We start from the raw sequence: 25,596 nt of genomic DNA, 5'->3' as shown, positions 1-25,596 counted from the left end.
GTAGGCTTCAACACTTGAAATAAAATTATAACGGCTAGAAAAAGTCAAGTAAAAATGGTAACTTTCTAAGCTAATTTTACGATATTACTATTTTTAGAATCGATCAACTCAAAAAATAAAAAATAAAATATATATTACGGTAACTAAAATAAAAATAATCCCTCAAAAATGAAAGCTCACATTGTAATATTGCGGCATTACATAATAGATTTTGGAGAAAGATTTTCACGCGATTTCATCCAAACCCAAAGGACAGGGAGCAACTGTGCTGGGGCCTTTCTTGCCGATTAAACGCATTATGTGGGGCCAAAACGCAACAAAATAAAAGATATGGGTAAATGTGGGAAAAAGAGAAAATGTAATAAGAAAAACATACATTATTCTCGTTGCCGTTAACGAGCATTTAGTACAACAGAAACTCCTCCATGTTTTGAAGTTGTTGTGTTGGGTTGTTAGACGCACAACACACACACACACACACACACATATATATATATATATATGGCGCGCGCGATAGAGAGAGAGAGAGAGAAAGAGATGAGAATGGTGGACATTTTCATATCAGGCCGGCCATCTTCATCTCCTTAGTTCTCTCCCCTAAGAATCTCCTCTTCTCTCTCATCTCTTCATCGATAGAGCATGAGCACGATGAAGAAGAAAAAGTACAGGGATGAATTTATCGGATTACAGATTTTACAGGGTCTTCTCTTCCGCCACCACCAACGCCGTCGCCGCCTCCATCACCTTCTCCCCTTCCTCTCCGCTCTCTCCGGCTGTTTACTCTTCCTTCTTGCTGTTCTTTTGTTTCTCTCACCTCCCACCACCACAACCCCTCGCCATTACCACCTCACTCTCAACACATCTGTATGTTTTGATTCAAATACCACTTGTTTTTATTTTTGTTTTTTTCTCCGCCATCTCCATCTTATCTGAATTCTTCTTTTTTCTCATCTTAACAAGGGAGTAAAGGTTCACATGAATGTCGAGAAAGAAAATGTGTCTCGCGTTACGGTGAGTCACGATTTCTGATGAATACAATCAGTTTCGCACACGCACACACACACACACACATATATATATATATGTATATATCTAATCCGTGTGATTTCTTATTTATTTTGTCTTGACGAGTAACTAATTTTGTTTATTGATTAACCTGTGCTCTACCTGTACGTAGATGAAGGGAGGAAGCTTGGGGCGGGACCTGTGGACTTCAAATCTCTCCAATTTCTATTATGGATGCAGTAATGCCAGCCATTACTTTTTAGGTACTCTCCCATTCCTTGTCCATCGTATCAGAACACACACAATCAATCTAAACTAATTGCATCTCAGAAAAAAGTTTTATATATGGTTTTACATCAATTTCTGTTCTTTTAGGATTGCTTCCAAGAAAAATCAAATTTTCTGGTTTCAATTGGTGATAATTGTTGTTTGATATAAGTTCTGATCATTTCTCGTGTTCTGAATGCCATATTGCATTGCAGCCGCGGAGATGCATACGGTACCAAATAGGTACTTAATCATTGCAACTAGCGGAGGCTTAAATCAGCAAAGAACAGGGGTAAGTGTCTGTTACCATGTAAATCACGCAGTGAAGTAATTCGACTTGTCTTTCTTGATTCAACAAATAAAGAGACCGTCGAGGTTCTCTAACGCAATGCTTTCTAGCATAAAATCAGGAGTCTTGATGTCAGATTAGGCCACATTTAATGATATTGACATTTTTGGGGAGTTTGATTGTGGGTGGACATATAATGTACTAGCTCATATGTCACAGATAGTAGATGCTGTTGTTGCCGCCTACATCTTGAATGCTACCCTTGTCGTGCCTAAGCTGGACCAAAAATCTTTCTGGAAGGATTCCAGGTTTGTTCCTTATAATACAATTGACATGATTGATTCCTAAAATCATGTATATTCCTAATCCAGAGCCTCCATAATGGTTCTGCAGCAACTTCTCTGAGATCTTCGACATTGATTGGTTTATCACGTACTTGTCGAAAGATGTGAAAATCATTAAAGAGCTTCCCCAAAAGGCAGGCAAAGTCTCAACTACAAGAGCTCCAAGGAAATGCAATGAAAAATGCTACGAGACTCGCATCCTGCCCATCTATGCGAAAAAGCGCGTGAGTATTTCCCTGCCAAAGATTGATGCCATTCTGATTCTTTCTACTGGTTACTGGAACCCTCATGCTGGATAAATCTAGATCTTCAAGGAGAACGTGCTTCTTCTGTGCTGGTTGTTGCCATTTGAAATACAATCAGTAGCACCTCCTTCATGACTAATTCTGCTTATAAACTGAAGATTTTCAATAACTCAACGGGACACTTATAAATACTGAAACTGCAATATTGGCTGTCCTCAGGTACAGGCTGTTCAGCTTACCAAGTTCGATTACAGGTTGTCAAACCGGCTTGAACTGGACTTGCAGAAACTGAGATGTAGAGTTAACTACCATGCGCTAACATTTGCCGATCCTATTCTTCAAATGGGTAGGAAATTAGTTGAAAGGATGAGAATGAAAAGCAAGCATTATATTGCCTTGCACTTAAGGTAGGTACTGAGACTATCATAAATCTTGACTAACTTCTCAGATTCTTAGTTATTTGCATCATTGATCACTCTAAAAGCTTCTTTGGAAATTCAGGGAGCTCTTCTCGTGATACCCAATCACTGACGTTATATATAGACAGTATTCTTGCTGACATTTAGTTTTTTAAACTCGACAGATTTGAACCTGACATGCTAGCATTCTCTGGATGCTATTATGGTGGTGGAGAGAAAGAAAAGAAAGAACTAGGTGCGATACGAAAGCGGTGGAAAACTTTACATGTGAGTCCAGCCTCCTATGCCGTGAAGTTTTTCTCCAGTAGTGATACATACGGTTACTGAGGTTAAATGAAAGTCCAACTGATATATCGCTGAATCGGCATGTTTTGCAGACAAAAAATCCTGAAAAGGAACGAAGGCGTGGAAAATGCCCACTGAGTCCTGAGGAAGTCGGCCTGATGTTGAGAGCATTGGGTTTTGGGAATGACGTGCATATATATGTAGCATCCGGTGAAGTATATGGAGGCGAAGAAACACTGGCGCATCTGAAAGCTCTTTTCCCAAACTTCCACACTAAAGAGACTATTGCCAGCAAGGAAGAGCTAGCAGAATTCTCATCCTATTCCTCTCGCATGGCTGCCCTGGACTTCATTGTTTGCGATGAAAGTGATGTTTTTGTCACCAATAACAACGGGAACATGGCAAAAATACTAGCTGGAAAAAGGTATTCTAGATTTGAAGTTAGAATGACCTATGTGTTAAGGAACGCTCCATGCCACGTACTGAAATAATCTTTATCTTGACTGCTAAATAAGATTGTATTTATTGCAGGAGATACTTTGGTCACAAACCAACAATCAGGCCAAATTCTAAAAAGCTGTACCGTTTGTTCCTTGAACGAGATAACATGACATGGGAAGCATTTGCTTCACAAGTGCGAACTGTCCAAATAGGTTTCATGGGAGAGCCGAATGAGGTAAAGCCAGGGAAGGGTGGGTTCCATGAACACCCATTGCCTTGCATATGTGAAACTTCAGAATCAATGGCTACCAGAGATCGAAATTCTGAAGGCGCGGTCGATAGCAAAAACGACCCAGATCAAGGCACTGAAGAATATAGCGGCGAAGGAAATGATGACGGATACTCAGAAGATGAGTTAGATCTGTCAGAAGCAGAATATCCAGAATATGACAATGGAATTCCAGAGAGAGTGTCGGCCAACAGAAAAGATTCGGGTTCTGTGTTAAAACCTGATCAACCAGAACTAGAAGAGATTGTTTCTGATTAGATAGAAGGATAAATACTTGAAGAAAGTACTATATCCGATTAGATAGAAGGACACACTGATATTTGGTGCTACGGTCTGCTCAACCTAACCCAGTCCTCAACAAAATTTTGATCTTCTTATTCCAACTCAGAAAAAAAAAAAACAAAAAAAGCATGCATCTACTGATGCGCTGCTTCAATGCGTGGAGTCATATGAGTAAACCAGGGGAAGATCTTGTAGATATGGGCTTTACCAGCTAAGAGTTGATTCTTCGATTTTGTCATTCAAGATGCAGTAATTTCTGAGGCAATGTGTGATAAGCTGCATGGATAATTCTTTGTAAATTATTAAGAGAATAATTTCTCTTACAACCCTTTGCCTTAAATTTGAAGGCAATAATGTCATCTACACTCAACCAAGTGTTTGTAGATGACAATTTTCAGTTCTTGATTTATTAGAATATTTCCTGACTTGAATTTTTTCGTTTTTGGGTTCTCTGTTGATCTATTAATGCAGCCTAAAACAACAAAAATGCAACAAACTGTGTGTATCAGTTGATGTAAGCATTTTTATCACTTTTAAACCGTATATGAGAAAATGAAAAAATAGTACATACATAATTGTTTCTAATCAAATTCACTTTTGATTAATGTAGTTAACAAAATATTTAGGGATAGTTACATTCCATTTGTCCGAATATTGGTGTAATTATACGTAAATCCCTGTAATTTGGAAAATTATTTTTTTGTACTCCTAAGTTTTGCTTATGTCTAGCCAATAGGTCTTCCGTTAGCAAAAAATTACTAAATTTGTTGACATTAATAAAAAAAAATTAATGAAAAATTTATCATCTACTGACTTATTGCAGGTCAAATAATTTTTTTCGATTAAACTATCCTTATAACGGTAAAGATATAACTTCTTACGTGCATTAATATGTGAAAACGTATGAGTGTAATTTGATTATAAAAAACTTATGAGTGTAATTTGATTATAAAAAGATCTATATGATCTGTAATAAATTAGTAATAAGTTAATCGGAATGATATATAATTTTGGGATAATTACATTTTCCTCCCCTGAGGTTTGGTGTAATTACACGTAACCCCTTTAGTTTGGACAATTACATCTAGCACTCTTGAGGTTTGCTTTCCTCCAATAAATAAGTCATTCAATTAGTCAAATTCACTAAATTTATTGACATTAATAAAAATTTTGAATAAAAATTGATATTTATTCGCAATTTACTTATTACAATTTTTATTGTAGCTCAAACTATTTTTTTCAAACTAAACTATCCTTATACTAGTGAAGATATACCTTCTTACATCTATTAATGCGTGAAGACGAATGAAGGTATTTTGATCATAAAAAGATTTATTTAACCTGCATTAAGTCAGTAATAAGTTAATTGAGAATAAATATAGATTTTTTTTTTATTTTTTGTAATATTAATAAATTCAGTGAATTTTGACTAAATGAATGACTTATTTGGTAAGAGGAAGCAAACTATAGGGTGCTAGATGTAATTTCTCAAACCATAGAGAGTCTATGTGTAATTACACAAACCTCAGGGGAGGGGAGTGTTCTGAGGTTTGTGTAATTATCCCTATAATTTCTTATCCAATTTGTTAATATCAACAAATTTGATAAATTTTGATTGATGGATGAATTTATTTGTTAGATGGAAGTAAATTTTATAGGTATTTGATGTAATTTTTTAAATTATGAGGGGTCTAGTATAATTATATTAAATTTTAAGGAAGAAATATTTAATTATTCCAAATATTTATTACTCGATTATAAGTTAATAGATTAATTAGTTGCCAATGAGGCGGACGCTCCCAACCGCTGGCGCTGGCGGTGCACTGGAAAAATCCATCCGTCGACCCAAAACAGACCCTAATAAATAAAAAGTTAACAGTTATCCTTAGGGCAAGAAAAAGTCTCCTTTTTTCCATTTGGCCTTCTCTGTAAGTTGCAACATCCCAAACTCTGTAAAACCCTAAAGCCCTTCATATTCTTCATTCCTTTCCCCCATATATCAAAATCAAAATATATAGCTTTTGTGGGTTCTCATGGCCAGCAGAAAACTCGCCAGAGATCTTTTCCTGTCCAAACATCTTCTTTTTCGTCATCAATTATTAATGTCTCAACAGGTGTGTGTATGTTTGTTTGTATTTGTGTCGCTTTCCTTTCTCTTTCACGGTTAACTTTTCTCGTGTTGATGATTGCTGTGTAGGTTTCGAGTAGACGTACGAGGCTACCGGCGGTGCCTCCAAATGGATATTCGTTTAGACGCGAGTTCGGTGTGCTTAATGAGTTCTCCAAGAAGATTAAGGGGGAGGTTGAAAGGTAATCTTGCGTCCCTTCAAGACTTGGGCCTTTTGTTTTATTTCTTAATTAATACTCCGAATTTGGTTTCCAAGCAATTGCCCATGTCACCTGTCCTTTGCTTAACTCGCCAGTCCCCATGATGATTTTATGTGTGGCACTTATTTTGACGTTTTCCTCCCAAATGCATACGACGCCCATTTCTATTATTCTTGAGTTGTAAGATAGGTCATGGTTTCTCCTTTTTCTTTCTCATTTGTTGGGCGGCGGGTTGTTGTCTAATGTTGTGATAGTGTGGAATTATATTTGTTGTGGTCTCGTAGTTTACATTTCCCCCCATTTTCTTCTTGTGATGACTCTCGTGGTTAATTATGTTGAAGCTTTTTCCGGGACCTGAACCTGGACTAAATCCCTGCTATTGAATTAGCATGATAAGTAAAGGTTCCTCTATGAGGGGAGAGATTGTATGTTCTTAGAACTAATGCTTGTCTGGGCAAAATTTAAGTTGGGTATCATAGCTGGGACTTTGAAACATGTCTCATGTTATTTCATCTTAAAGTTGTTTCTATTCACTGTCTTGAGTTCCCCTGTCATAAAGCTTTCCATTGATAATTTTGCTGTGTTTTCAACACTTTGTCGTGCCTTCTATCTTTTTCTGGAAACTTAAGATAATATCCTGATTCATTGTAGGAATCAGGATTTTCAACAATCCATTAAGGAAATTAAAGAGAAAGCTGAAGGATTGAAAGGGGTGAAAGAGGATCTGAAAGTTAGGTAGTGTTGATACATATTAACATTCTTGGTTGTCAATCTTTCATTCTAACTATATAGAGGCTGAGACATACTGTTGTATGTCAAGGCTGGCAGACACTTCCATTGGGAGCTCTGAGATCGTGAAATGGCGAAATGCAGAACGAAGCAGACTACCGAGCAGCTCTACAAGCATGTAGATGGTGTCTGGACGGAGGCTGAAGCAAAGGCCAAAAAGGTATGAATACTCCTCTGGGTGCTGAAAGAGAAGCACTGAAAACCTGAGCATCTTTTTTTTTTTTTTTATCATTCTTGGTATAGTCTTCCTACTTGCATGAGCTAATGTCTGCAGAGTTTTGTTTTTAATTTGCACATTATTTGCCACATTATGGAGATCTCATTACTTCTTTTCATACCGAACAGCTATAGGTAGGAGGCAAATAGGGAAAATTTAGTTTCCGACAATTTAATGCTTATGGTTCTTAACCCCCAAACACCCCCCACCCCTCAAAAAAAAAAAAAATGTGTGCACGCCTGTGATTGTTGGTGTCTGCTTGTGCTTCCATGGAAGTGGATGCATTACAAGCTAGTAAATTCTTTTGTCAATTGTCTTCTTTCAAAAGCTTTGGGGACCAACTGTAAATTTGTGTAATGGTGTATACCTGAATTCATCTGTACTTAATGGCTTGGAATTAATGTTCCTGGATATAAAATGTGTATTGCAATGTTATTAAGACAAGCTTGTTATATGAATGATTGAATACTACTTTTGTGATGGGAGCCTAGTGGCAGTCTGGCAGAATCAATGTTTTGCATGTAAGCTGATGAGCTGACTGATTGCATGAGAAAGATGAATGTTGCATATCTTATTTGGATGTTTTAAATGAGTTTTAAATGATGATAACACTTCTCTTCTTTTCTGTTCTTGGAGGTTTATGCTGATGTGGAAGAAAAGATTTCTGCTGCTAAAGAAGAGGTTTGTGAACTTTTTTCCAGGATATAAATGATTCATAAATTTTGATCTTCTGCAACATATTTTCAGTCACAGAGAACATGATATGAACACTTCACATTTTTTATCCAGGTCAAAGAGAGTTTTGGTGTTGGAAAGCAAGAGCCAACAGGACAAAATGGAACTTCAGCTAGTCACAGCACAAATGGAAAAGCTGGAAGCAAGACTGCTTCTGGTGAAGAAAAGCAACAGGGGCAGCAACAATCTGAATCTAGTGATAATGCCCAAAGATTGTTCAGCAAGGTCAAGTTTGGTGCTTCTTCCATCTCTCCAAAGGTTTCATTAGCATTCCACAAATTAAAAGAAGCAAAACCAGTTGACTTGGTGAAGAAGGGTATTGACATTGTGAAGGAAGAATTGAAAGGGAATCCAAATAGGAGAAAGCACCTTGAGTATGATGCTTCTTCTGCTGCTACCTCACCAAATACTGAAAGAAGTAGCCGGACTGATATTGTTGTGTTACCTTCAAAGCAGTCTCCATGGAGTAAGAAATGGGAGGCGTTCAAGAATAAGGTGATTTTTCCTTTGCTCCATTCTTACCTACTGTGGTTTTCAACTGGCTTTCTTACCCCATCTTAAGCTGATATTATGGTTTCATGTCTTAGATGCGAGGGCATCCTGTATTCAAGCGTGTTAGTGGGTTTAGTGAGCCTGTGATTGGAAAGAGCCAGGAGGTATTCTGCAACTTGAAATAATATATTTTATTTTCTCTGTTCCAGTTTCTTTTGCAAGTGTACCTGTGTTTTTTTCTAACACACTTCAAGTTGGGAGTTTTATTGGTCTGTTACTCAGTTGTCTGAGCGGAAGCTCAAAATATAATGTACAAGCCTCAAGCTTTCAGTTAGTTTTATATCTTCAAATACCTAGAATGAGAATGGTATGGGCCAAGTTGACTTGAATATCTGCATGCACTTGTTTGTTGTTCACCCTGGTTCAGATTTAGTATGTTCTCATTATTGGTGGAATGTTTTTGCTGATTTAAACTGCCATCTTATTAATTGTTTCGGTTATTAGGACTTGGAGAGACTGTAAATAGCTGTGCTCTCTGGTTTCCCTTCTCTCTAGTTGCACAACTCTTCTTATATTGCTCAGATACCCAAGTATATTAGATAGTAATTGGAGCAAAGCATGAGCTGTATATTCGTACTTCATTCACATGTTATACTTCTATAACATTCTCTCGTTGGGCCTTATGTGCATTTTGTTTCAATACATTTCAGAAGGATAGGTAGCTCAAGGATGATCATGACCAGTCTTTTTCCTATGGTTGTTTATAGTATTGCATAAGAGACATTGTTATTGGTAGAATCTCATTGTTTGCAGATTGCTGAAGATATGCGGGAGAGATGGGAGACTAGTGATCATCCTGTTGTTCACAAAATCCAGGAGTATGTTTTAACCCTGCTTCCCTAGTTTGTATACCAATATTGATGGCTGGAGATCACAAAACTTATAGTTATACTTGCTGCATTTCAGTATCAGTGAAACTGTTCTTGGAGAATCAGATGCTGCCATGTCATTCAAAGAGATTCGGCGCAGAGATCCGTAAGATTACATGCTGTCAATTTTATCTTTCGGACGCAACTTTTCTTCTCTAAAAGTCAAGTATGGCTTGTATTAGGACTTTCTCTTTACCAGAATTTGTGGCTGAGGTTCAAGAAGTGGTTAAACCGGTTCTCAATGCTTATTTCAAAGTAAGTCTTCACCTTCAGTGGACCACATGGGTGAACTGATGCATAATTTGGTATTCCATGGTTTAGATATATCATGTATATTTCAGTTACTTGTGATGGTCCCCCCTTAAAGAAATTTAGATTTGTGTTGAGAAAGTATTATGTTATCTTATATACTTTTATACCACGATTCGTTTTTTCTTTCATGCTTTCTTCAGGGGGATATTGAAGTATTAAAAAAGTACTGTAGCTCTCATGTAATGGAGCGGTGTAAAGCAGAGCATAAGGCTTTTGAAAGCCAGGGCATCTTTTTCGATAACAAGGTTAGAATGAATAATCATATTTATCACTCATTTTCTGTCAAGAGATTGAAATCATCTCCCATTTTTTGTTGCCTTCCAATGTGGTTGGAGCAATAGCTTTCTCCTAATCTAATCTCTATGTGGAGATTATTTTTCTAATGAAGTTGATTTGGTTTGTCTCCACACTTTCCTTATATTTGTGGTACATCTGGTATGCTCTTTTGGGGGCTTGTTCTTTTTTTAGATATTATCGAAAGTGCAATGTCTGGAACTTGGTCCTGTTGGTGAACTGGTGTCTAGGGATTGGTTAGAAACCTTTTAGCTACCTGTAATGTTGTTATGCAAAAGGATTAGCTCTTGGTATTATATCAAGAAAGCCAAAAAGATACAGATAGTGTTCATTTTTATGAATCTTTTCTTGCGTCCCTTCAGTGTTGGAAAGGCTGATTTATCTTAATGTTTACAAACCTTATACCGCCAAGTCTACAGTTCTTTATTCACCAAATGATATCATTAGTTGTTGATTATCGTGAGGAAAAATTGCTTGAAGTATCAATTGTTATGGAACATTTAATAATTTGTCATCGTTCTGTGTATGCTCAAAGCTTGGTTTCTTAACTTTGCTGGGGGTTGTGAGTGGTGCGTGTTTGTCAGACTGGTTGGGGTTTGCTGGGGTGTGTGTGTTTTTTAGTCTGGTTGAAGTGGTTAGTGATGTAAGAGGTGGAAGTTGGATATGGTTGACCTTGTGGTGTTGAGATTGAAGTTTGTTCAACGTGGATGCTAAAATGGTGGCACGGTGGAACATGCTAATAACATGGAAATGTTGTTGTTTTCCGGTACACCAAGAGTGAAGCTCATACACACCTGTTTGTGTGTAAGTCATATTGTTTTTTAAGGAACTTAGCTTAGCAGAGTTTAAGTGAACTAACACATGATTTGTTATGCCCTGGTAAGACGCTGATTGCTTTCCACCTATACATGCTGCCAAGAAAGCTTGTTTGCTTGCAAAACTAATTCCTGCCATCCAACAAGTTTCTCTTTCAGTTACGTGACTAATAAACAGGATATGCTAAATTAGAGTTTGTGATTTGGAAGCAACAGTTAGGTCTCTATTTGGGTGTACTACTTATAGGATGATCTCTGATTTCACATTCTTACACTAAAATGGTTGATGCACTGCATGCAGATTTTACATATATCAGAAGTTGAAGTTCGAGAGACCAAAATGATGGGAGACACTCCTATAATTATTATTGCAGTAAGAAAGCATTTTCTGCTAATACCTTAAAAATTACTGTGCACCCCTCTTGATGTATCATGTTAGTTAAATTTTGGGAGATTTGTGTTTGTCTCCTCGAATGCCGAGCTGATTGTTACTTATGCAGACTCATTAGTGGATTACCGCTGCATGTGTAAGCACTCTCTGAAACAGAGATGTTCACCAAATGATGCTGATTACCTCTTTGTTTGAACACTGAAACAGTTCCAGACGCAGCAGGTCTACTGTGTTCGTGATAGACTTGGCTCAATAACAGAAGGTGGCCAGGTAGACTTTGAAGGCTTCCGATACTGTAGCTTTATTTAATCTTCTTGCCTCCGAAAAAGTTGAGAGGAAAATGGTGGCTTCTGATTTTGTAGCTTTATTTAAATTGCCATGGTTAAAATGATCAGTCTTACAAAACTTTCAAATTTTATAGCAGTATACTTGGGTTCCAAGCAAACAACTTCCTTGTTATTTTATCCACCCTGTTCTATTTTCTTGACGTCAGTTGCTCATTGAAGGTTCAGCTGGCTGCTTGACTGCAATTTTGTCTCCTGAAATTGATTGAGTTTTTGGTTTTAAGGATTGTTGTCATGTTGACGTGACTCCCAGTTCTTTTGCCTAATCAGGATACGATCCACACTGTATATTATGCTTGGGCTATGCAGCAGTTGGATCCAGAAGAAGTGGGAGAAGGTGCTCCTTATTCCATATGGAAGCTAAGAGAAATGCAGCAACTGGGTGTCCGGGCCCTCATTTGATTTTGGCCAATGTTCAACTATTATCTTGCAATATGAATGAGGATTTTGTTGTTGAATCTTGTGTAGCTTAGGAGTTAGAAAATGGAGGCCCTGATGCTGACAACTGAGATAAAGAAAGCACTGAGCTAGAAGTTTACATAGAAATTGACCATTTTTTGGTAGCTTCAGTTTTGGCTTGAAGCAAAAAGGGTAATGAATAAGCATGGGGTATCTTTCTTAAGACATGAGTGAGATGTAGTGCATCCATCATTCCTGGCAATGTAGCAAATATTATTATTGATTGGAATGATGTTAATTCCCTATACCATAATTATTATTATTATCTTACCAATTAAGGAACGAAATGAAGGTAAATAATGGTGCCATGTCATCCATAACGATGGAGGTTTTTGCTCTTGCATTTGGGTACATTGGATTTGGATTGCTTAAGCAATTGATCATCAGGCTCCCTTTCCCTTTTGACATGTACAATTATTAATTAATAATTTAAATTAGTATATGTAGTTTCTTAGAAGAGAATATGATGAAAGGCGAAGGCTGCATTTTGTTATTTGAGAATTGTCAAAGCCTGGCCTCCTGTGTGTGATCCCAACACGCATGTTAGCGAGGGGGCAACTGATGGAAGCTGAACCGTAATCCAAACTTGCGGACGTGGCATCTTTCACATCTGTTGTTCCATATATTTCTCTCTCTCTCTCTCTCTCTCTGCTTCCGATTACAATTTACGGGCAGAGTCACAGGCACGCCCAGTAGACAGAGACAAACACAGAGGCGTCTATGGCCTCCATACTCCACGCCCCTCTTAAACTTAACCTTCTTCACACCCACACCTCTCTCTTCTGCCGCCGGCCCTTAGCCATCTCCTCTCCTCCCCACTTCCACTCCTCTACTCTTACTCTCAAACTGAAAGGTATGCCCATTCTATCCCATCTATCACTCCCACTCTTCTACCTTTACTCACACCTTCAATTATCACCTCAATTCATCTTTATTCTTACCCATAATTTACTTTTCTTTTTCAATGCTCAGGCAGGGGTAATGCCGCTACAATTACCTGCAACGCACAGCCTGCACCAGCCGCCGTCAATTTGGCTCCAGGAACGCCGGTCAGGCCCACCAGCATCCTCGTAGTGGGTGCTACCGGCACATTGGGCAGACAGATCGTCAGGAGAGCGCTGGATGAGGGATATGATGTCAGGTGCCTCGTCAGACCTCGCCCTGCCCCTGCCGATTTTCTCCGCGACTGGGGCGCTACCGTCGTCAACGTAAGCTTACTAACTCACTCACCTTCCTTCTTTAATGATTTTTCAATATATGCATTCCTTGATTTTCCAGGTTGCTGGAGCATTTTTAACTAATGATTGTGTAGTGGGATGTTGGTTATTTCAAAAGTGTGTTAATATGTTCTTTCCACAGTTACTTGCATGCATCGCATATTGCTGTGATTCTGCGTGATGTCCCTTTGGGAATTACAACGTGTATTGTGCAACATAGTGTGTTATTGAATTGTGTATTGCTACAAGTAGTTCTGAATTCGGGTATATATGAGAGACAAAGTTTGTTTTATTTGCCTAATCTCGCTCCAGGTAGAACACTGCTTTTTTATCCTGTTGATAGAGATTTCTCAACCAGAACCTTAGGTGAAAAAGGGAGAAAAGAAAAAGAAAAAAGATTTATCCTTGGAGTGCTGCTGAAGATGACTTATTGACTTGGATTTTTTTGAACAGGCAGACTTGAGCAAACCTGAGACCATACCAGCAACATTGGTTGGCGTACATACAGTTATCGACTGCGCCACAGGACGTCCGGAGGAGCCCATAAAAACTGTGAGATACTTGCCAGTTGTATAATATCTTTTGTATGATCACTGGCCGAATAGAATGGATATATGCTGGGTTACTATGGTCGCTATCACAATTTCTATGAAGTTTGCACTTAAAATGATGCACTCAGTTCACCTTTTCCCTTTAGGTAGACTGGGAAGGAAAAGTTGCTCTTATACAATGTGCAAAGGCCATGGGAATCCAAAAATTTGTCTTCTTTTCCATTCACAACTGTGACAAGCATCCTGAAGTTCCACTAATGGAGATCAAGTACTGCACTGAGAAGTTTCTTCGCGATTCAGGGCTGAACCATATAGTTATCAGACTTTGTGGCTTCATGCAGGTGAATTACCTTCTCCTTGCTGAATGTTTGGGTGTCCAGCTTTCTCTTATCAATTGCTTTATTCTTTGGTCAGACAATCCAGTTGTTAAATAAAACTGCTTATTTGAGTAAAGGAAATGACTATCTGGGAATGTCAGTCAATGGCGGAAACTTGAGAGATATATTATACTATGAAATACTTTTTTACAAAGTCAATTTCTGAACACTTGGAAGTCACATATTTTTTCTTGAAATGCTACAAATGATGTTGTTCTGCTTAACTATGATCTGTTCTTTTTCATAATATTCTTTGCATTACTATACTTCACATCTGCTTGTCATTTGCTTATCCGATGAATGGTGATTCACATACTGGCTAGGGCCTGATTGGACAGTATGCAGTACCCATATTGGAAGAGAAATCTGTCTGGGGGACTGATGCTCCTACAAGAATAGCATACATGGACACCCAGGTAAAATGTCATAGTCTAAGCATGCCTGAATCTCTACAAGTAACTGGAATTCCAACAGTTGTCCCATCTTCTCTAGGATATTGCTCGACTAATGTTTATAGCTCTGCGCAATGAGAACATCAACGGGAAGCTTCTTACGTTCGCGGGACCTCGTGCATGGACGACCCAAGAGGTAAAGAAAAATGTATTTAACAATGTGAAAGGAACAAATATATTCTGGAAACATGTAGCAGAGTCTCTTAATGCTCATAGTTGCCGCGTAAGAATGATGGCTTTGCTCTTTCTTCCTCTGTTTCCTATCTGTTAATGTGTGTGTCTTTGTGGACGCTTAAAGCTGGGGGTTAGGAGGGGTTGGACTTGTGGGACAGACAAGTAAAGAATTTATAAAACAGGATTGGTAAGATGCAAGCTTCCCCCTCCACTTTTGCCACTGCTTGTGTGCTTTTATGTTTTAAGTAATTGATAGGTGTCAGTGCATGCCTACGCACTATCTGAAATTTGCTGTACCTTACTACCTCCAAATCTGTTTTTTGTTTATCAGCGTGGGAATCTAAAATTAGTTTGGGCATCTTTGTTTCAGGTGATAACCTTGTGTGAGAGGCTTGCTGGTCAAGATGCAAATGTTACAACTGTTCCTGTCTCAGTTCTGAGATTTACCCGTCAGCTGACTCGTCTATTTGAGTGGACCAGTGATGTTGCTGACAGATTGGCATTCTCAGAGGTATGATCTTTTCTCCTATCTTTATGACGGTGCTTATACTATCATTCCGCAAGATAAGGAGAAGCATTTTTCATCAGTTGACCTGACCACATGCCAAGTGATGTGTTTGATCAGACTTCCAATCACCATCTATCCATACTTTGGCACTTGTTCACTCATATTAGAATTTGACAATGTTTCCTTCAAGACTTGATCAGAGCCTTGCTCATAATCAATCATCACTAATTACCTGTTGTTGGTGGCTTTGTCCCTTGTGATACAAATTGATGCAGTGTCCTGTTTGCAGATGATCATAAGTTTTGTTCTGCAAAATATTGTGCTTTCTGTAAATTAATAATAATGCTTTTGGTTACTTATGTAGGTTCTCACTAGTGATACAGTTTTCTCTGTCCCAATGGCTGAGACATACAATCTTCTTGGAGTGGATGCCAAGGATATTAGTTCACTAGAGAAATATCTGCAGGATTATTTCACAAACATTTTGAAGAAGTTGAAAGACATCAAAGCCCAATCCAAACAAACTGACATTTACTTTTGACAGGGGTACTTGGATGCAATAGATAAAAGTTGTTGCTTTGGTATATAATTTGTATACATGTTGGATATTGACATCTTCTTGTATACCCTCAAGAGTTAAATGGCATAAATATTTGTGGAGAATAGTAAGGTGAGGAGCAATGATGAAGGGTTGCAAAATGGCAGGATCAGTAACTGAGTACAGTATAATCATGATATGAAAGAGTTTCTGTTTGAGTATACGTCTGACTGCTAATGGCTAATGCAGCTATCATCTTTAGTGTCTCCTCGATATGAAGATTAATATTTGATGATTGATGATATCGTAGATATGAAAATATGTATGAAATTGATGATCCTCTATCTCCTTTGTAATGGATTAAATTTGATGATGAGCAATATTGAGGGACAAATTATTAAGTTATATAAAAGTCATTAAGTTGGGTGATTTTGTATCACCACCTGTCTTTGTCTTTTCTTATCCTCGTTACAACCTCATTCAACTGTCAACATTCATCACCTTCCATTTGTTTGTTTTCTTTTTCTCATTAATAATTGTTATTATTATTATTATTATTATTATTACCAGCAGGGATTAAAGATAAGGAAGCTTTTTCACAGGGTGGATGGGTAGGGGCCCTATATATACAGAACTTAAAAACTACTTATTAATATATATATATAGTTTCATCTCTAATTAATAGTGTGCAAGTCATGTGTATATATGTTATACATAGAGACAGGTATAGACATTTCACAGTACTAATTTGGAAATGATGGTGGAATATGAACCCATCATATATATATATATATATTATGATTTTATTTTAAAATATGTTCCTTTTTAGTAGTAGTGGAATGAAATGAAAACTAAAATAAATATGGATATAATGAGTTTAAATGTGTGGTGTTGTTGAAAAGAGGGTAATCCTGTTGGGATATATGGAGGTGGTGGAGATATGGCCTTAAAACAACGGCAAAAGCCACCTACCTACTGTTGTAATTGGCAACACAACATGATCATCATCACTACATTAATTTCAACAAACAATTCCTATACATATATATATATATATATAGCTTAGGGAATATGAAATCCGTACAAATCCACAGAACCCAATGCTATGTACACTACACTAGTTGTATTTACATATATTATAATATAATATTTAAGGTATATATATAAGAGTTGTCCGTACAATATATATTAATTTCAGATGCATAATTATATAAAGACTTATAGATTGGGACGTGGAGAAAATACATAATTAAGATGAATTACCAGTTACCGCAAGCAAAGCAATATGAATTTTCTAAATTCTTCATCATGCATGTGCACCTTCTATTTTTATTGCACTTAACCAAAAAGGCATTTACCAATTATTTCTTTAATATTAATTCAATTATATTATTATGATGATGATGATAATGGGGAGCAGCTGTCCTGAGGCTCAGTTTGGAAGTTTGCCCCCTCCATCTCCATGCATGTGAATCTCATATTCCTATCACGCCACTTTTAACAACCCTATATATTTCAAAAATGTCCAAAACCAATCCAACTCACCTCCCACACCCCCTCTCTTTATATTAACATATCTTCTTCTCTCATTCTGATGATAATGGGATCAACATTCATGCTACATTTTTAACACAGAAAATACAATAAATAACCTTAAATGCTAGATTTACTCTTTAAATATGCATCTTTCACCTTTTGGGTCGGGTCACCCGAAAACAACCCCCTCCAAGGACCCACTTTGATTGTCCACCATATGGGCACCTAATAGCTCCTAGTTGGAGATTGCGCTACGTAGTGGATACAATAATTTGATTTTATAAATATATTCATTAGACTTGTTTTGTGATAGATTATATTTTATTATTACCTGCACCATTAAATACATTCTGCTTGTGTGTGTAATATGATAAATGGGCGTGCATGGATGGAATGACAAAGAACGTATGATTATGAAATTAATGTTATTGTATTGATTAATTTGACAAGAAATGATAGTTTATATGATGATGAAACCGACAAAAATAATTAAAGAGAATTCAATATGCATATATATATATATATATAGCATGCATGCTCATCTACATGTTGAGTTCAAATTACGCATCTATTTATATATATTATATTAAAATGATTATTATAGTTGAATGAAGTTGGTTTTGTGAGGTGCATATATGTTCAACTGCCCGCCCCTTCCCCTCTTTATAATTAATTATTTGTTGAAGAGAAGAGGACATAATTATACATATCTGATTTTACTACTGATTCTTAGTATTTAAGGTGAAATGTGGAGAAGACATTCTCATGCACATATATTAATGTACATATATTATTATTATATATTAGAGGTACGTAGGTAGGTAGTAGGTGCAGGTTATCTATCATATATATACTATATGTATCTTGATTATATATATAATGTTATAGTGTATTTGCATTGGCATTAATGTATGAGAGAGAAGACAAATGCAGCAGAAGAATGAATCAAACACAAATGAACACTTTCTCTCACTCACTCTCACACTGTTTCATTTTCTTTTTAAATTTAAATTTCTATACTAATAATCTGTGGTGGAAAGCGGAAAGTGGTAATATTGCCCAGTTTCCATCACTACCCCGAGGGTAAAATGGGAAACAAACAAGTTACTTCTCCTACAACTAATATATGATATATCAATCTTTTCTGCTCCAAACTCTCCAACTCTACGCTCCTCAACCCAACTACCTATTCTTCTTCTTCATCATCATCATCAAACAATCAAACTATTCTGTCCGTACTAAAAACAAACAAAATTCTCAACTCACTCAATTCCCCTTTCCTATAACATAACCCTTCCCTTCCAATATCATCATCATCATCATTATTCTTATTATTTACTATTTTATTTTTTACTCTCTCTCTCCCCCCTTCCACCCACCGACGGCCTCCCTCTTCACTCTTCTCATTCTCTCTCCCCTGCTATCCGACGACACACTCCCTGCTGGCATACCCCAGAAACCATTACAATTTCTAAATTAACTATTCAACAAAGATTCCCTCTTCTTCCTCCTTTCCCCCCCCCAAACCCTAATTTCATTTCACTTCTCTCCAATCAACCATGCTTTAACCCAATTCCTCTTCCTTGATTCTTTTTCATCTTTATCAACCTCTATTTCTCTCCCATGGGTTGTGCCACTTCCAAGCTTGATGATTCGCCCGCCGTGCTTCTATGCCGTGACCGCTGCGCTTTCCTCGACGAAGCCCTCAAACAACGCTTTGCTTTTGCTGAAGCCCATCTTGGCTATCTTCACTCTCTCAAAGCCGTCGGCCTTTCATTAGACCGTTTTTTCAATCAAGATCTCCAACCTTCCCCAGACGCCCCACCCTCCCCTCTTCTCAACCTCCCCCCTCAGAGGAAAGGGGACCCCAGTCCACCCCAACCCTCCGATTCCCCGCCCGACAAAATTCAACACCACCTCCACTCCCATTCCCGCTCCAACTCTCACTCCGATTCCGGTTCGCATCTTCACTTTCACTCCGACGACTCCGAGGATGAACATGGCTCCGATTCGGAGTCCCTGCATCATCATCACCTCAGCTCTCCGCTCCACCACCAGAACCTCCCCTACGGCGTCTATTTGGCGGATTACGACAATCTCAATCTAAATCTTCCTGGACCAGGCACCGGGGGTTTTATGAATATCAATTATATGAAAAATCAAACGACGCCGTCCCTGGTGTACACACAACGCCCCATGAGTCCAGAAACTATGCATATGGGTGAATCTTCGGCTCCCTCCTCTTCTTCTTCCTACTATCCTTATTCTAGTAATAATCTGAACCCAAACCCATCTTATCCTTTTTACAATTTTAATAACAATTATAATGGTTATCCACCTTATCCCAATTATGGTTCTGGAGGTGGATTTTTTGGTGCCTCTTCTTCCCCACCTGCACCCTACGGCGCTGGGTTTTCATCATCCGCCGCGGTGGCTTCCACTTCCAAAGCGCCGCCGCCTCCGCCCTCTCCTCCTAGCTCCTCGGCCTGGGATTTCTTGAATCCATTTGAGACCTTTGAGAGATACTATCCGCCTTATACTCCAAGCCGTGACTCGAGGGAAGTGAGAGAGGAAGAGGGCATCCCGGATTTAGAGGATGAGGAGGATGAGGTGGTCAAGGAAGTTCATGGGGATCAGAAATTTGTGGATAGCGGAAGAAGCAGTTACTCCAAGCCGGGGGTTTCTGAAGAGGATTCTAGAGTTGTCAATGATGCGGATTTACAGTATAGGGCAAGGCCCAGCGTAGGTATGGAAAGTGACCCAGTGGAGTATGAGGTGCATATGGTGGATAAAAAGGTTGTTGATGCTGACGAGAAGTCAAAGGATCGGGGCAATGCAGCTGGATTTAAGCCGCGTGGTGGCTTCAAGGGCGATTCGGAAGTTGTGAGAGAGATTCAAGTTCAGTTTGAGCGTGCTTCAGAGTCTGGAAATGAGCTTGCTAAGTTTCTTGAGGTCGGAAAGATTCCATATAAACGAAAACATGGTGGCCACCATGGTACGTTTTGATTTGCGTGTGATTGGTTTCATGATTTGATTTTGAATGTAGCTTTCATTTCCAAGGAGAAGCATTTATCCAGAGGTTTCTCTGACGCTTACATGATTACTTAATTATAGTTACTTGGTGATTAGTTTTAACGACTAGGTTCAGATTTTGATATGCTTGATCTTATTTTCGTTTGTCTTTGATATTTAACTTGCGTATCTGTATTGCAGTTTCTTCCAAGATACTGCACCTACCAGTGATGTCCTCACAACCTTCAACTTCTAAAAGCTCTGATGGTGCTGATCCTGCCTTGTTGGATGATGACCAAGAAGTGCTGCTGAGGTCTAGAAGTCTTTCTTCCACTTTACATAAGCTGTACCTCTGGGAGAAAAAACTGTACGAAGAAGTCAAGGTATATTGTTGTTCCATTCAATTAACTAGATGTTCTTTTTCTTTCTTTTGTCCTTCCTTCTTTACCTGCTGCTTTGTTCTCTACTTCTAATCCTTTTGGACAATTGCGCCATGAAATGATGCACGTTTAGCGACTGTATGGTATGTATGTGGTCCCCTAGTTGGCACTTTCCGAGAATGCAGTCAAGAAATTCAGTAAGATGGTTCTCTAAGCCAACATAATGTCATTTACATTAAGGAGTCTCAGAGTCATTTACACAATTACCAATTATTTCTGTTTGTTTTTTGCAGCATCTTTCACCTACATGATAGAAGAGAGTGTCCCAACCTGACATTTATATATAATTGTGTTTTAGTGTATCTATTCTGCAAGCCTTCCATTTTCTTGTTGCGTATTAATGGCGTTCTGGAGCTGCAAGTAATAATGTACAATATGAATATGCCTTCAAGCATTCATGCTGTTCCTTAAAATGTATTTTCTTGGTTGTCGATGTTTGTTGTTTATGATCCAAGTTTCTTGTTTGTGGATCTCCAGCTTATGTGACTGAAGATAATGATTCTGTGAACTATTTAGATTTAGCAAGCGACTACGACATGCAACGTTTATGTAGGGACAGGGTATCTCAACTTGTTATCCATCATAGAGTAACTAAACTTTATCCGTGGGTACAATCATACTGGGCTATGGCTTGCCCATGGTTCATGGCGCATGGCGCTGGGCTTTCGCCTGGGTGTGCGGAGTTAGGAGCTTGTGGCTGAACCCCAGCCATAAAAGGCTGGGCAGGTTGGGCTTCTTATAAAATTGAAAAAAAAAAAAAGGAGCTGAAGAAAGAAACCTTAATTTGCTCCAGTTACTTTTCCGTCAAAAATACAGTAGTTTTGCTTCTTATTTATCCTTGTTTCATTTTGCCCCTTGAAAATTTCGTAAAATTGTCGATTAATTTATTATGATATGATTTATTGTTATTAATGTCAGAACTCAATTTTCTTGCTATCATATAAAATAATTTGCTAAATAAGTTTGTGATTTTTCTTACTAAATTTTTTTTTTATAATTTGCTTAATAATTTGCTATTTTCTTGAAACTTTTGCCTAAAAACCTAATGTTGAACATGCTGAATTTGGTAAAGATATTAATGGTATAAAAATATGAATTATTTATGCAAATATGTGCGGTGCTTCAGAAAGGCGTGCATGGCGCCATGGCTCTAGAGCACCTTTGCGCTATGATGTGCCATGTGTCTTTAACAACTATGGGTACAATGCATCCAAATTATTTGTTGTATTTATGACTAGATCAGATCAAATTAATCATTTTCCTGATCTTTGATGAAGATTCAATTTTATTGATGAGTTTGCCTCTCCTAAGTTTTCTGTATGTTCCTTTTTTGCAGGTTGAGGAAAAAATGAGAGTCCTTCATGAGCAAAAGTCTAGAAAATTGAAGCGTTTGGATGAAAAGGGTGCCGAACCTCAGAAAATTGATGCAACGAGGACTTTGGTGAGGAGTCTCTCAACAAAAATTAGAATTGCAATTCAGGTAGTTGATAAGATCTCAGTGAAGATAAATAACTTGAGGGATGAGGAACTGTGGCCACAGCTCAATGAGTTCATTCAGGGGTACGTGGATGTTATTGGGTTTGTCATAAACTGCTTATCCTGGATCATGTTGCTGAGAAGTTTGATTTCAGTCTTTCATCTGGATTTGTCTATTTTATCACTCTGTCATTTCTCACTTTGGTGTGTCCTTGTTCTTGATTGTTGCATTTACTTATGGTATTGCACCATCTAGGGCACCTCCTCTCCATGCCATAGCTAACCTTTTTTTGTGCAAATGAGGTACCTCTCTATAGCTCAGAACAGAATTAGGTCCATGGCCCTGATGAGTTTTTCTTGTGGTATGGAAGGTAATAATGAGGGGCTAGTGAACCAATAGGGCAAGCATTACCATTTTCTGAGCGCTTAGAATTGCAAAATGATGGCTGTAAGAATTAAAGGATGCTGCGAAGGTCCTCATCCTGTAAAGCATTTATCTGGCGACTATCCAGTTTCTGATATGATAATGTGTATGGATACAGGGCTTTCTGAGTATGTATGGTTGATAACAAGCTGTGACCTTTGGGATATTGGTTTTTTTACTGAAACCTGGCCCTATTTTCATTGGCTTTGCGGATTTTCATGTTTGAGTTTATCTTGATGGTTTTTAGTTTACCAACTTTTTTACAATTCCTTTTATTTTAAGCTTGTCTTTATGAGGGATGGGAAGCATATCGGATTCAGATGACTTGTCCCCCCCACCCTCCCCTTTTGGTGGACAAAAGACTATTATTGAAAAAAATATCTTGACTGTATCTTTTCTGAACAATTTTTTCCAGGTTGACTAGAATGTGGAAGTCCATGCTTGAGTGCCATCATAATCAGTGTGAAGCAATTGGAGAAGCCAAACGTTTGGACGCCATTGCATTCAGAAAGCACTTTAGTGATGGTCATTTTGAAGCCACTCGGCAGCTGGAACACGATCTTATTAATTGGACCCTGAGGTTCTCTTATTGGGTTGCTGCACAAAAGGGTTATGTCCGAGCATTGAACAACTGGCTTATGAAATGTCTCCTCTATGTTCCTGAAGAAACACCTGATGGGATAGTCCCGTTTTCCCCTGGTAGGATTGGTGCTCCCCCAGTGTTTGTTGTCTGTAATCAGTGGTGGCAATCTCTGGAGAGAATATCTGAAAAGGAAGTGGTTGATTCTATGCGAGATTTCGCATCAAATGTCCTTCAGCTATGGGACCGGGATAAAGCAGAAATGCGCCAAAGGATGTTGGCAAACAAGGATGACAGGAAAATTAAGAGCCTGGACAAAGAAGACCAGAAGATACAAAAGGAGATTCAGGCATTAGACAAAAGGATGGTCCTAATTTCTGCAGACAGCAATGGTATGCCATTAACCGGACATGTTGTGTATCAGAGTGAGACCACCAAGGGGGGGAGTCTGCAGGCAAGCCTGCAACATGTTCTTGAGGCTATGGAGAGGTTTACTGCTAACTCACTGAAAGTTTATGAGGAGCTGCTGCAACGAATTGAAGAGGACCATCTCATCCGCGAGGAAGAAAAAGTTGCTTAGTGTGTGATGTTTGATAAAAACTGTCATTTGCATCCGCTGCCAGAGCTGGGTCAGTCCTGATAAAAGATCAGTTTCAAGTCATTTTTGGACTAATCAAATGGGAATGAGAGACATTATTATTTTATGCTTTCTTTTCCTTCGTGCTCTTGTTGGCTTTTCCCTTTTGTCGAGAAGTTGGGAAAGGAAGTCCGTGCTGGATTTATCCAGTAGGTGTTGTCGCCATTTGCTTTTATGCCCAGAAGATGTGGGTTCTGACCACAGAAAACTAATGCGCCTGGGGAACATGATACTAGTTGGCATCATCATTGATCATTGAATTGTCAAAAGATTACTGAAGAGACACTGCAGGAGAAAGGTTAATACAGGTGGCGTGATGTAAAATGAATTGAGAATTCTTGGAGTATGAAATGTGATAAATGTGATGCTGCTTCTGTTAGCTCATGGGATGCTAGTACGATTCGGCTAATAGGTGTGTTCACATCTGCTGCTCGAAACAGATGAAGATAAGTGTGGGCTGTAAATAAACGACTTACGAGCATGTTTTGTAGTCCTGTGGTGGTAATATTCTGTGAAGCTAATGGTCTAGCTAGGCTGCACGGGACCATTTTTATTGCGGGCATCTTATGAATGAATGGAGAAGCAAGTCTGCTGTGTGCCAAAGTCTGATGTGCAATTGCTAAGCTGAGCCGGGAAGAGAATGTTATGAGCTTGATATCATGAGAAGCAGGCAAGAGGAGAGAAGCCTTCCTTTGTAAGAAAAAGCTGTGTATCTCCTTGGGCATAAACAACGCATGTAAGTTATCAGAAAGTAGGTTATTGTATAAAAAGTAGAAGCTCCATACATTAGTTGTTTTCTTTTCTTTTTTATGGAAATTTCTGTACAGTATTATTTGGATATTAATCAATCAATTAATGAAGACTGAAATGTAGGTTGAATTGGGTGGGGGTGGATTGCATACGATGAATTGTGCGAATATGAGAGTGGATGATTGGAAATGATGAGTTGGTATTAAGTCAAGTGTCCGCGTCCCATTTGAAAAGGTATTATTATTTTTTGTAGTTGATAAGCAGCAAGTGGGGCATTCCATTCATATTACCTTATTATTGCAGCTTTAGCCTTTTTAGGTAACGCAGTGGAATATCTAGGCTGGATGTTGGCTGCTCCTGAGCCCTGCCTAGTTTTCATAGTGTTTCCTTTTTTCCTCTGTATTCTTTGAAATTTTAACCAGAAAAAGTTGTGTATTATGAGGCAGTGGGCGAATTGTGTGGGAGATTAAAATGAGTTTTGGGTAATAGTATCTATGAGTGGATGAGGTGTGAAGTTGGAGTGGTATTAGTATAGATGGGATTGGGATGTGTGAATATTTGTATAATTAATTAATTGGTAGTGAAGAGCTGAAGAAGCGAAGCCATCATGTGATGATGATGATTAATGTTATTTGTTAGTGGTAGAAAAGGCATTGATTTGGAGCACACACACACACATATATATATATATATACCTATGCCCATCTCCATTAACGTATAGTATTCCAAAATGTGTCTGTTTGCAATCATAATAAGCAAACAGATGTATGAGGCATGTTATTTGCCTCTCATCATCTTTTCTTACTTGTTAGTATTTACAGCGGGAATGAGGAATACGACACTAATCAAATTCAATCATTTGATAATATGATATTATGATCTTCATTTGTGAGGGTACTCAAAATTTCTTTTTCATAACTTCTGATCGGATTATGAATTTAATTAATGAAAAG

The 25,596-nt window shown here is 38.2% G+C and overlaps 4 protein-coding genes across 12 annotated transcripts; all 4 read left to right on the top strand.

The window, feature by feature from the left end:
- Positions 1 to 492: 492 nt before the first annotated feature.
- RHS17 (root hair specific 17) lies at positions 493 to 4,307 on the top strand. Its single transcript, XM_011090386.3, has 10 exons — positions 493 to 864; positions 961 to 1,011; positions 1,178 to 1,268; positions 1,488 to 1,564; positions 1,781 to 1,869; positions 1,955 to 2,129; positions 2,370 to 2,557; positions 2,734 to 2,836; positions 2,947 to 3,278; positions 3,386 to 4,307. The coding sequence occupies exons 1-10, from the start codon at positions 640 to 642 to the stop codon at positions 3,840 to 3,842; spliced, it is 1,788 nt and encodes a 595-aa protein (XP_011088688.1). The 5' UTR covers positions 493 to 639; the 3' UTR covers positions 3,843 to 4,307.
- Positions 4,308 to 5,737: 1,430 nt separating this feature from the next.
- Positions 5,738 to 12,216, top strand: LOC105169842 (mitochondrial import inner membrane translocase subunit TIM44-2). Of its 4 annotated transcripts, none has more exons than XR_016066733.1 (14): positions 5,738 to 5,980; positions 6,064 to 6,176; positions 6,846 to 6,929; positions 7,068 to 7,143; positions 7,837 to 7,881; positions 7,990 to 8,430; positions 8,523 to 8,591; positions 9,241 to 9,305; positions 9,394 to 9,462; positions 9,539 to 9,611; positions 9,809 to 9,913; positions 11,079 to 11,150; positions 11,278 to 11,438; positions 11,783 to 11,868. XR_016066733.1 is itself a non-coding variant. In XM_011090383.3 (14 exons), the coding sequence occupies exons 1-14, from the start codon at positions 5,900 to 5,902 to the stop codon at positions 11,912 to 11,914; spliced, it is 1,488 nt and encodes a 495-aa protein (XP_011088685.1). In that variant the 5' UTR covers positions 5,741 to 5,899; the 3' UTR covers positions 11,915 to 12,216. The 4 variants fall into 4 exon arrangements, 3 of the variants coding, with proteins under 3 accessions (XP_011088685.1, XP_088739600.1, XP_011088687.1); XM_011090383.3 differs by having other exon boundaries at positions 5,741 to 5,980; positions 11,376 to 11,438; positions 11,783 to 12,216; XM_088883474.1 differs by lacking the exon at positions 6,846 to 6,929 and having other exon boundaries at positions 5,741 to 5,980; positions 11,376 to 11,438; positions 11,783 to 12,216.
- Positions 12,217 to 12,459: 243 nt separating this feature from the next.
- HCF244 (NAD(P)-binding Rossmann-fold superfamily protein) lies at positions 12,460 to 16,227 on the top strand. 2 transcript variants are annotated; one of them, XM_020695995.2, is made up of 8 exons: positions 12,460 to 12,824; positions 12,944 to 13,179; positions 13,642 to 13,740; positions 13,886 to 14,080; positions 14,455 to 14,532; positions 14,609 to 14,704; positions 15,113 to 15,253; positions 15,615 to 16,227. In XM_020695995.2, exons 1-8 carry the CDS (start codon positions 12,692 to 12,694, stop codon positions 15,789 to 15,791), a joined length of 1,155 nt encoding a protein of 384 aa, XP_020551654.1. In that variant the 5' UTR covers positions 12,460 to 12,691; the 3' UTR covers positions 15,792 to 16,227. The 2 variants fall into 2 exon arrangements, with proteins under 2 accessions (XP_020551654.1, XP_011088684.1); XM_011090382.3 differs by having other exon boundaries at positions 12,463 to 12,824; positions 14,440 to 14,532.
- A 2,251-nt stretch (positions 16,228 to 18,478) lies between these two features.
- Positions 18,479 to 25,269, top strand: LOC105169840 (uncharacterized). 5 transcript variants are annotated; one of them, XR_016066963.1, is made up of 6 exons: positions 18,479 to 20,319; positions 20,538 to 20,719; positions 22,113 to 22,336; positions 23,092 to 24,629; positions 24,767 to 24,877; positions 24,962 to 25,269. XR_016066963.1 is itself a non-coding variant. In XM_011090381.3 (4 exons), the coding sequence occupies exons 1-4, from the start codon at positions 18,948 to 18,950 to the stop codon at positions 23,834 to 23,836; spliced, it is 2,523 nt and encodes an 840-aa protein (XP_011088683.1). In that variant the 5' UTR covers positions 18,479 to 18,947; the 3' UTR covers positions 23,837 to 24,761. The 5 variants fall into 5 exon arrangements, 1 of the variants encoding a protein (XP_011088683.1); XR_016066964.1 differs by having other exon boundaries at positions 24,953 to 25,269; XR_016066962.1 differs by having other exon boundaries at positions 24,947 to 25,269.
- Positions 25,270 to 25,596: the final 327 nt, after the last annotated feature.

This window comes from Sesamum indicum, linkage group LG8 (genome assembly GCF_026168435.1).
Source record: "Sesamum indicum cultivar Baizhima isolate 11 linkage group LG8, ASM2616843v1, whole genome shotgun sequence".
In the NCBI taxonomy this organism is placed as follows: domain Eukaryota; kingdom Viridiplantae; phylum Streptophyta; class Magnoliopsida; order Lamiales; family Pedaliaceae; genus Sesamum; species Sesamum indicum.
The sequence above is the reverse complement of the archived record's forward strand: the minus strand, read 5'-3'. Positions and strand labels throughout refer to the sequence as shown.

Excerpts from the sequence above, each read along its gene's own strand:
- LOC105169842 (XM_011090383.3), top strand. The coding sequence starts at position 5,900 with ATGGCCAGCAGAAAACTCGCCAGAGATCTTTTCCTGTCCAAACATCTT. Across the intron at positions 8,592-9,240 it reads TGATTGGAAAGAGCCAGGAG|ATTGCTGAAGATATGCGGGA; the intron begins GTATTCTGCAAC and ends CATTGTTTGCAG. Across the intron at positions 9,612-9,808 it reads TTCTCAATGCTTATTTCAAA|GGGGATATTGAAGTATTAAA; the intron begins GTAAGTCTTCAC and ends TGCTTTCTTCAG.
- HCF244 (XM_011090382.3), top strand. The coding sequence starts at position 12,692 with ATGGCCTCCATACTCCACGCCCCTCTTAAACTTAACCTTCTTCACACC. Across the intron at positions 12,825-12,943 it reads TCTTACTCTCAAACTGAAAG|GCAGGGGTAATGCCGCTACA; the intron begins GTATGCCCATTC and ends TTCAATGCTCAG. Across the intron at positions 14,705-15,112 it reads GTGCATGGACGACCCAAGAG|GTGATAACCTTGTGTGAGAG; the intron begins GTAAAGAAAAAT and ends TCTTTGTTTCAG.
- RHS17 (XM_011090386.3), top strand. The coding sequence starts at position 640 with ATGAGCACGATGAAGAAGAAAAAGTACAGGGATGAATTTATCGGATTA. Across the intron at positions 1,269-1,487 it reads TGCCAGCCATTACTTTTTAG|CCGCGGAGATGCATACGGTA; the intron begins GTACTCTCCCAT and ends ATTGCATTGCAG. Across the intron at positions 2,130-2,369 it reads CCATCTATGCGAAAAAGCGC|GTACAGGCTGTTCAGCTTAC; the intron begins GTGAGTATTTCC and ends GGCTGTCCTCAG.
- LOC105169840 (XM_011090381.3), top strand. The coding sequence starts at position 18,948 with ATGGGTTGTGCCACTTCCAAGCTTGATGATTCGCCCGCCGTGCTTCTA. Across the intron at positions 20,720-22,112 it reads AACTGTACGAAGAAGTCAAG|GTTGAGGAAAAAATGAGAGT; the intron begins GTATATTGTTGT and ends CCTTTTTTGCAG. Across the intron at positions 22,337-23,091 it reads CTCAATGAGTTCATTCAGGG|GTTGACTAGAATGTGGAAGT; the intron begins GTACGTGGATGT and ends AATTTTTTCCAG.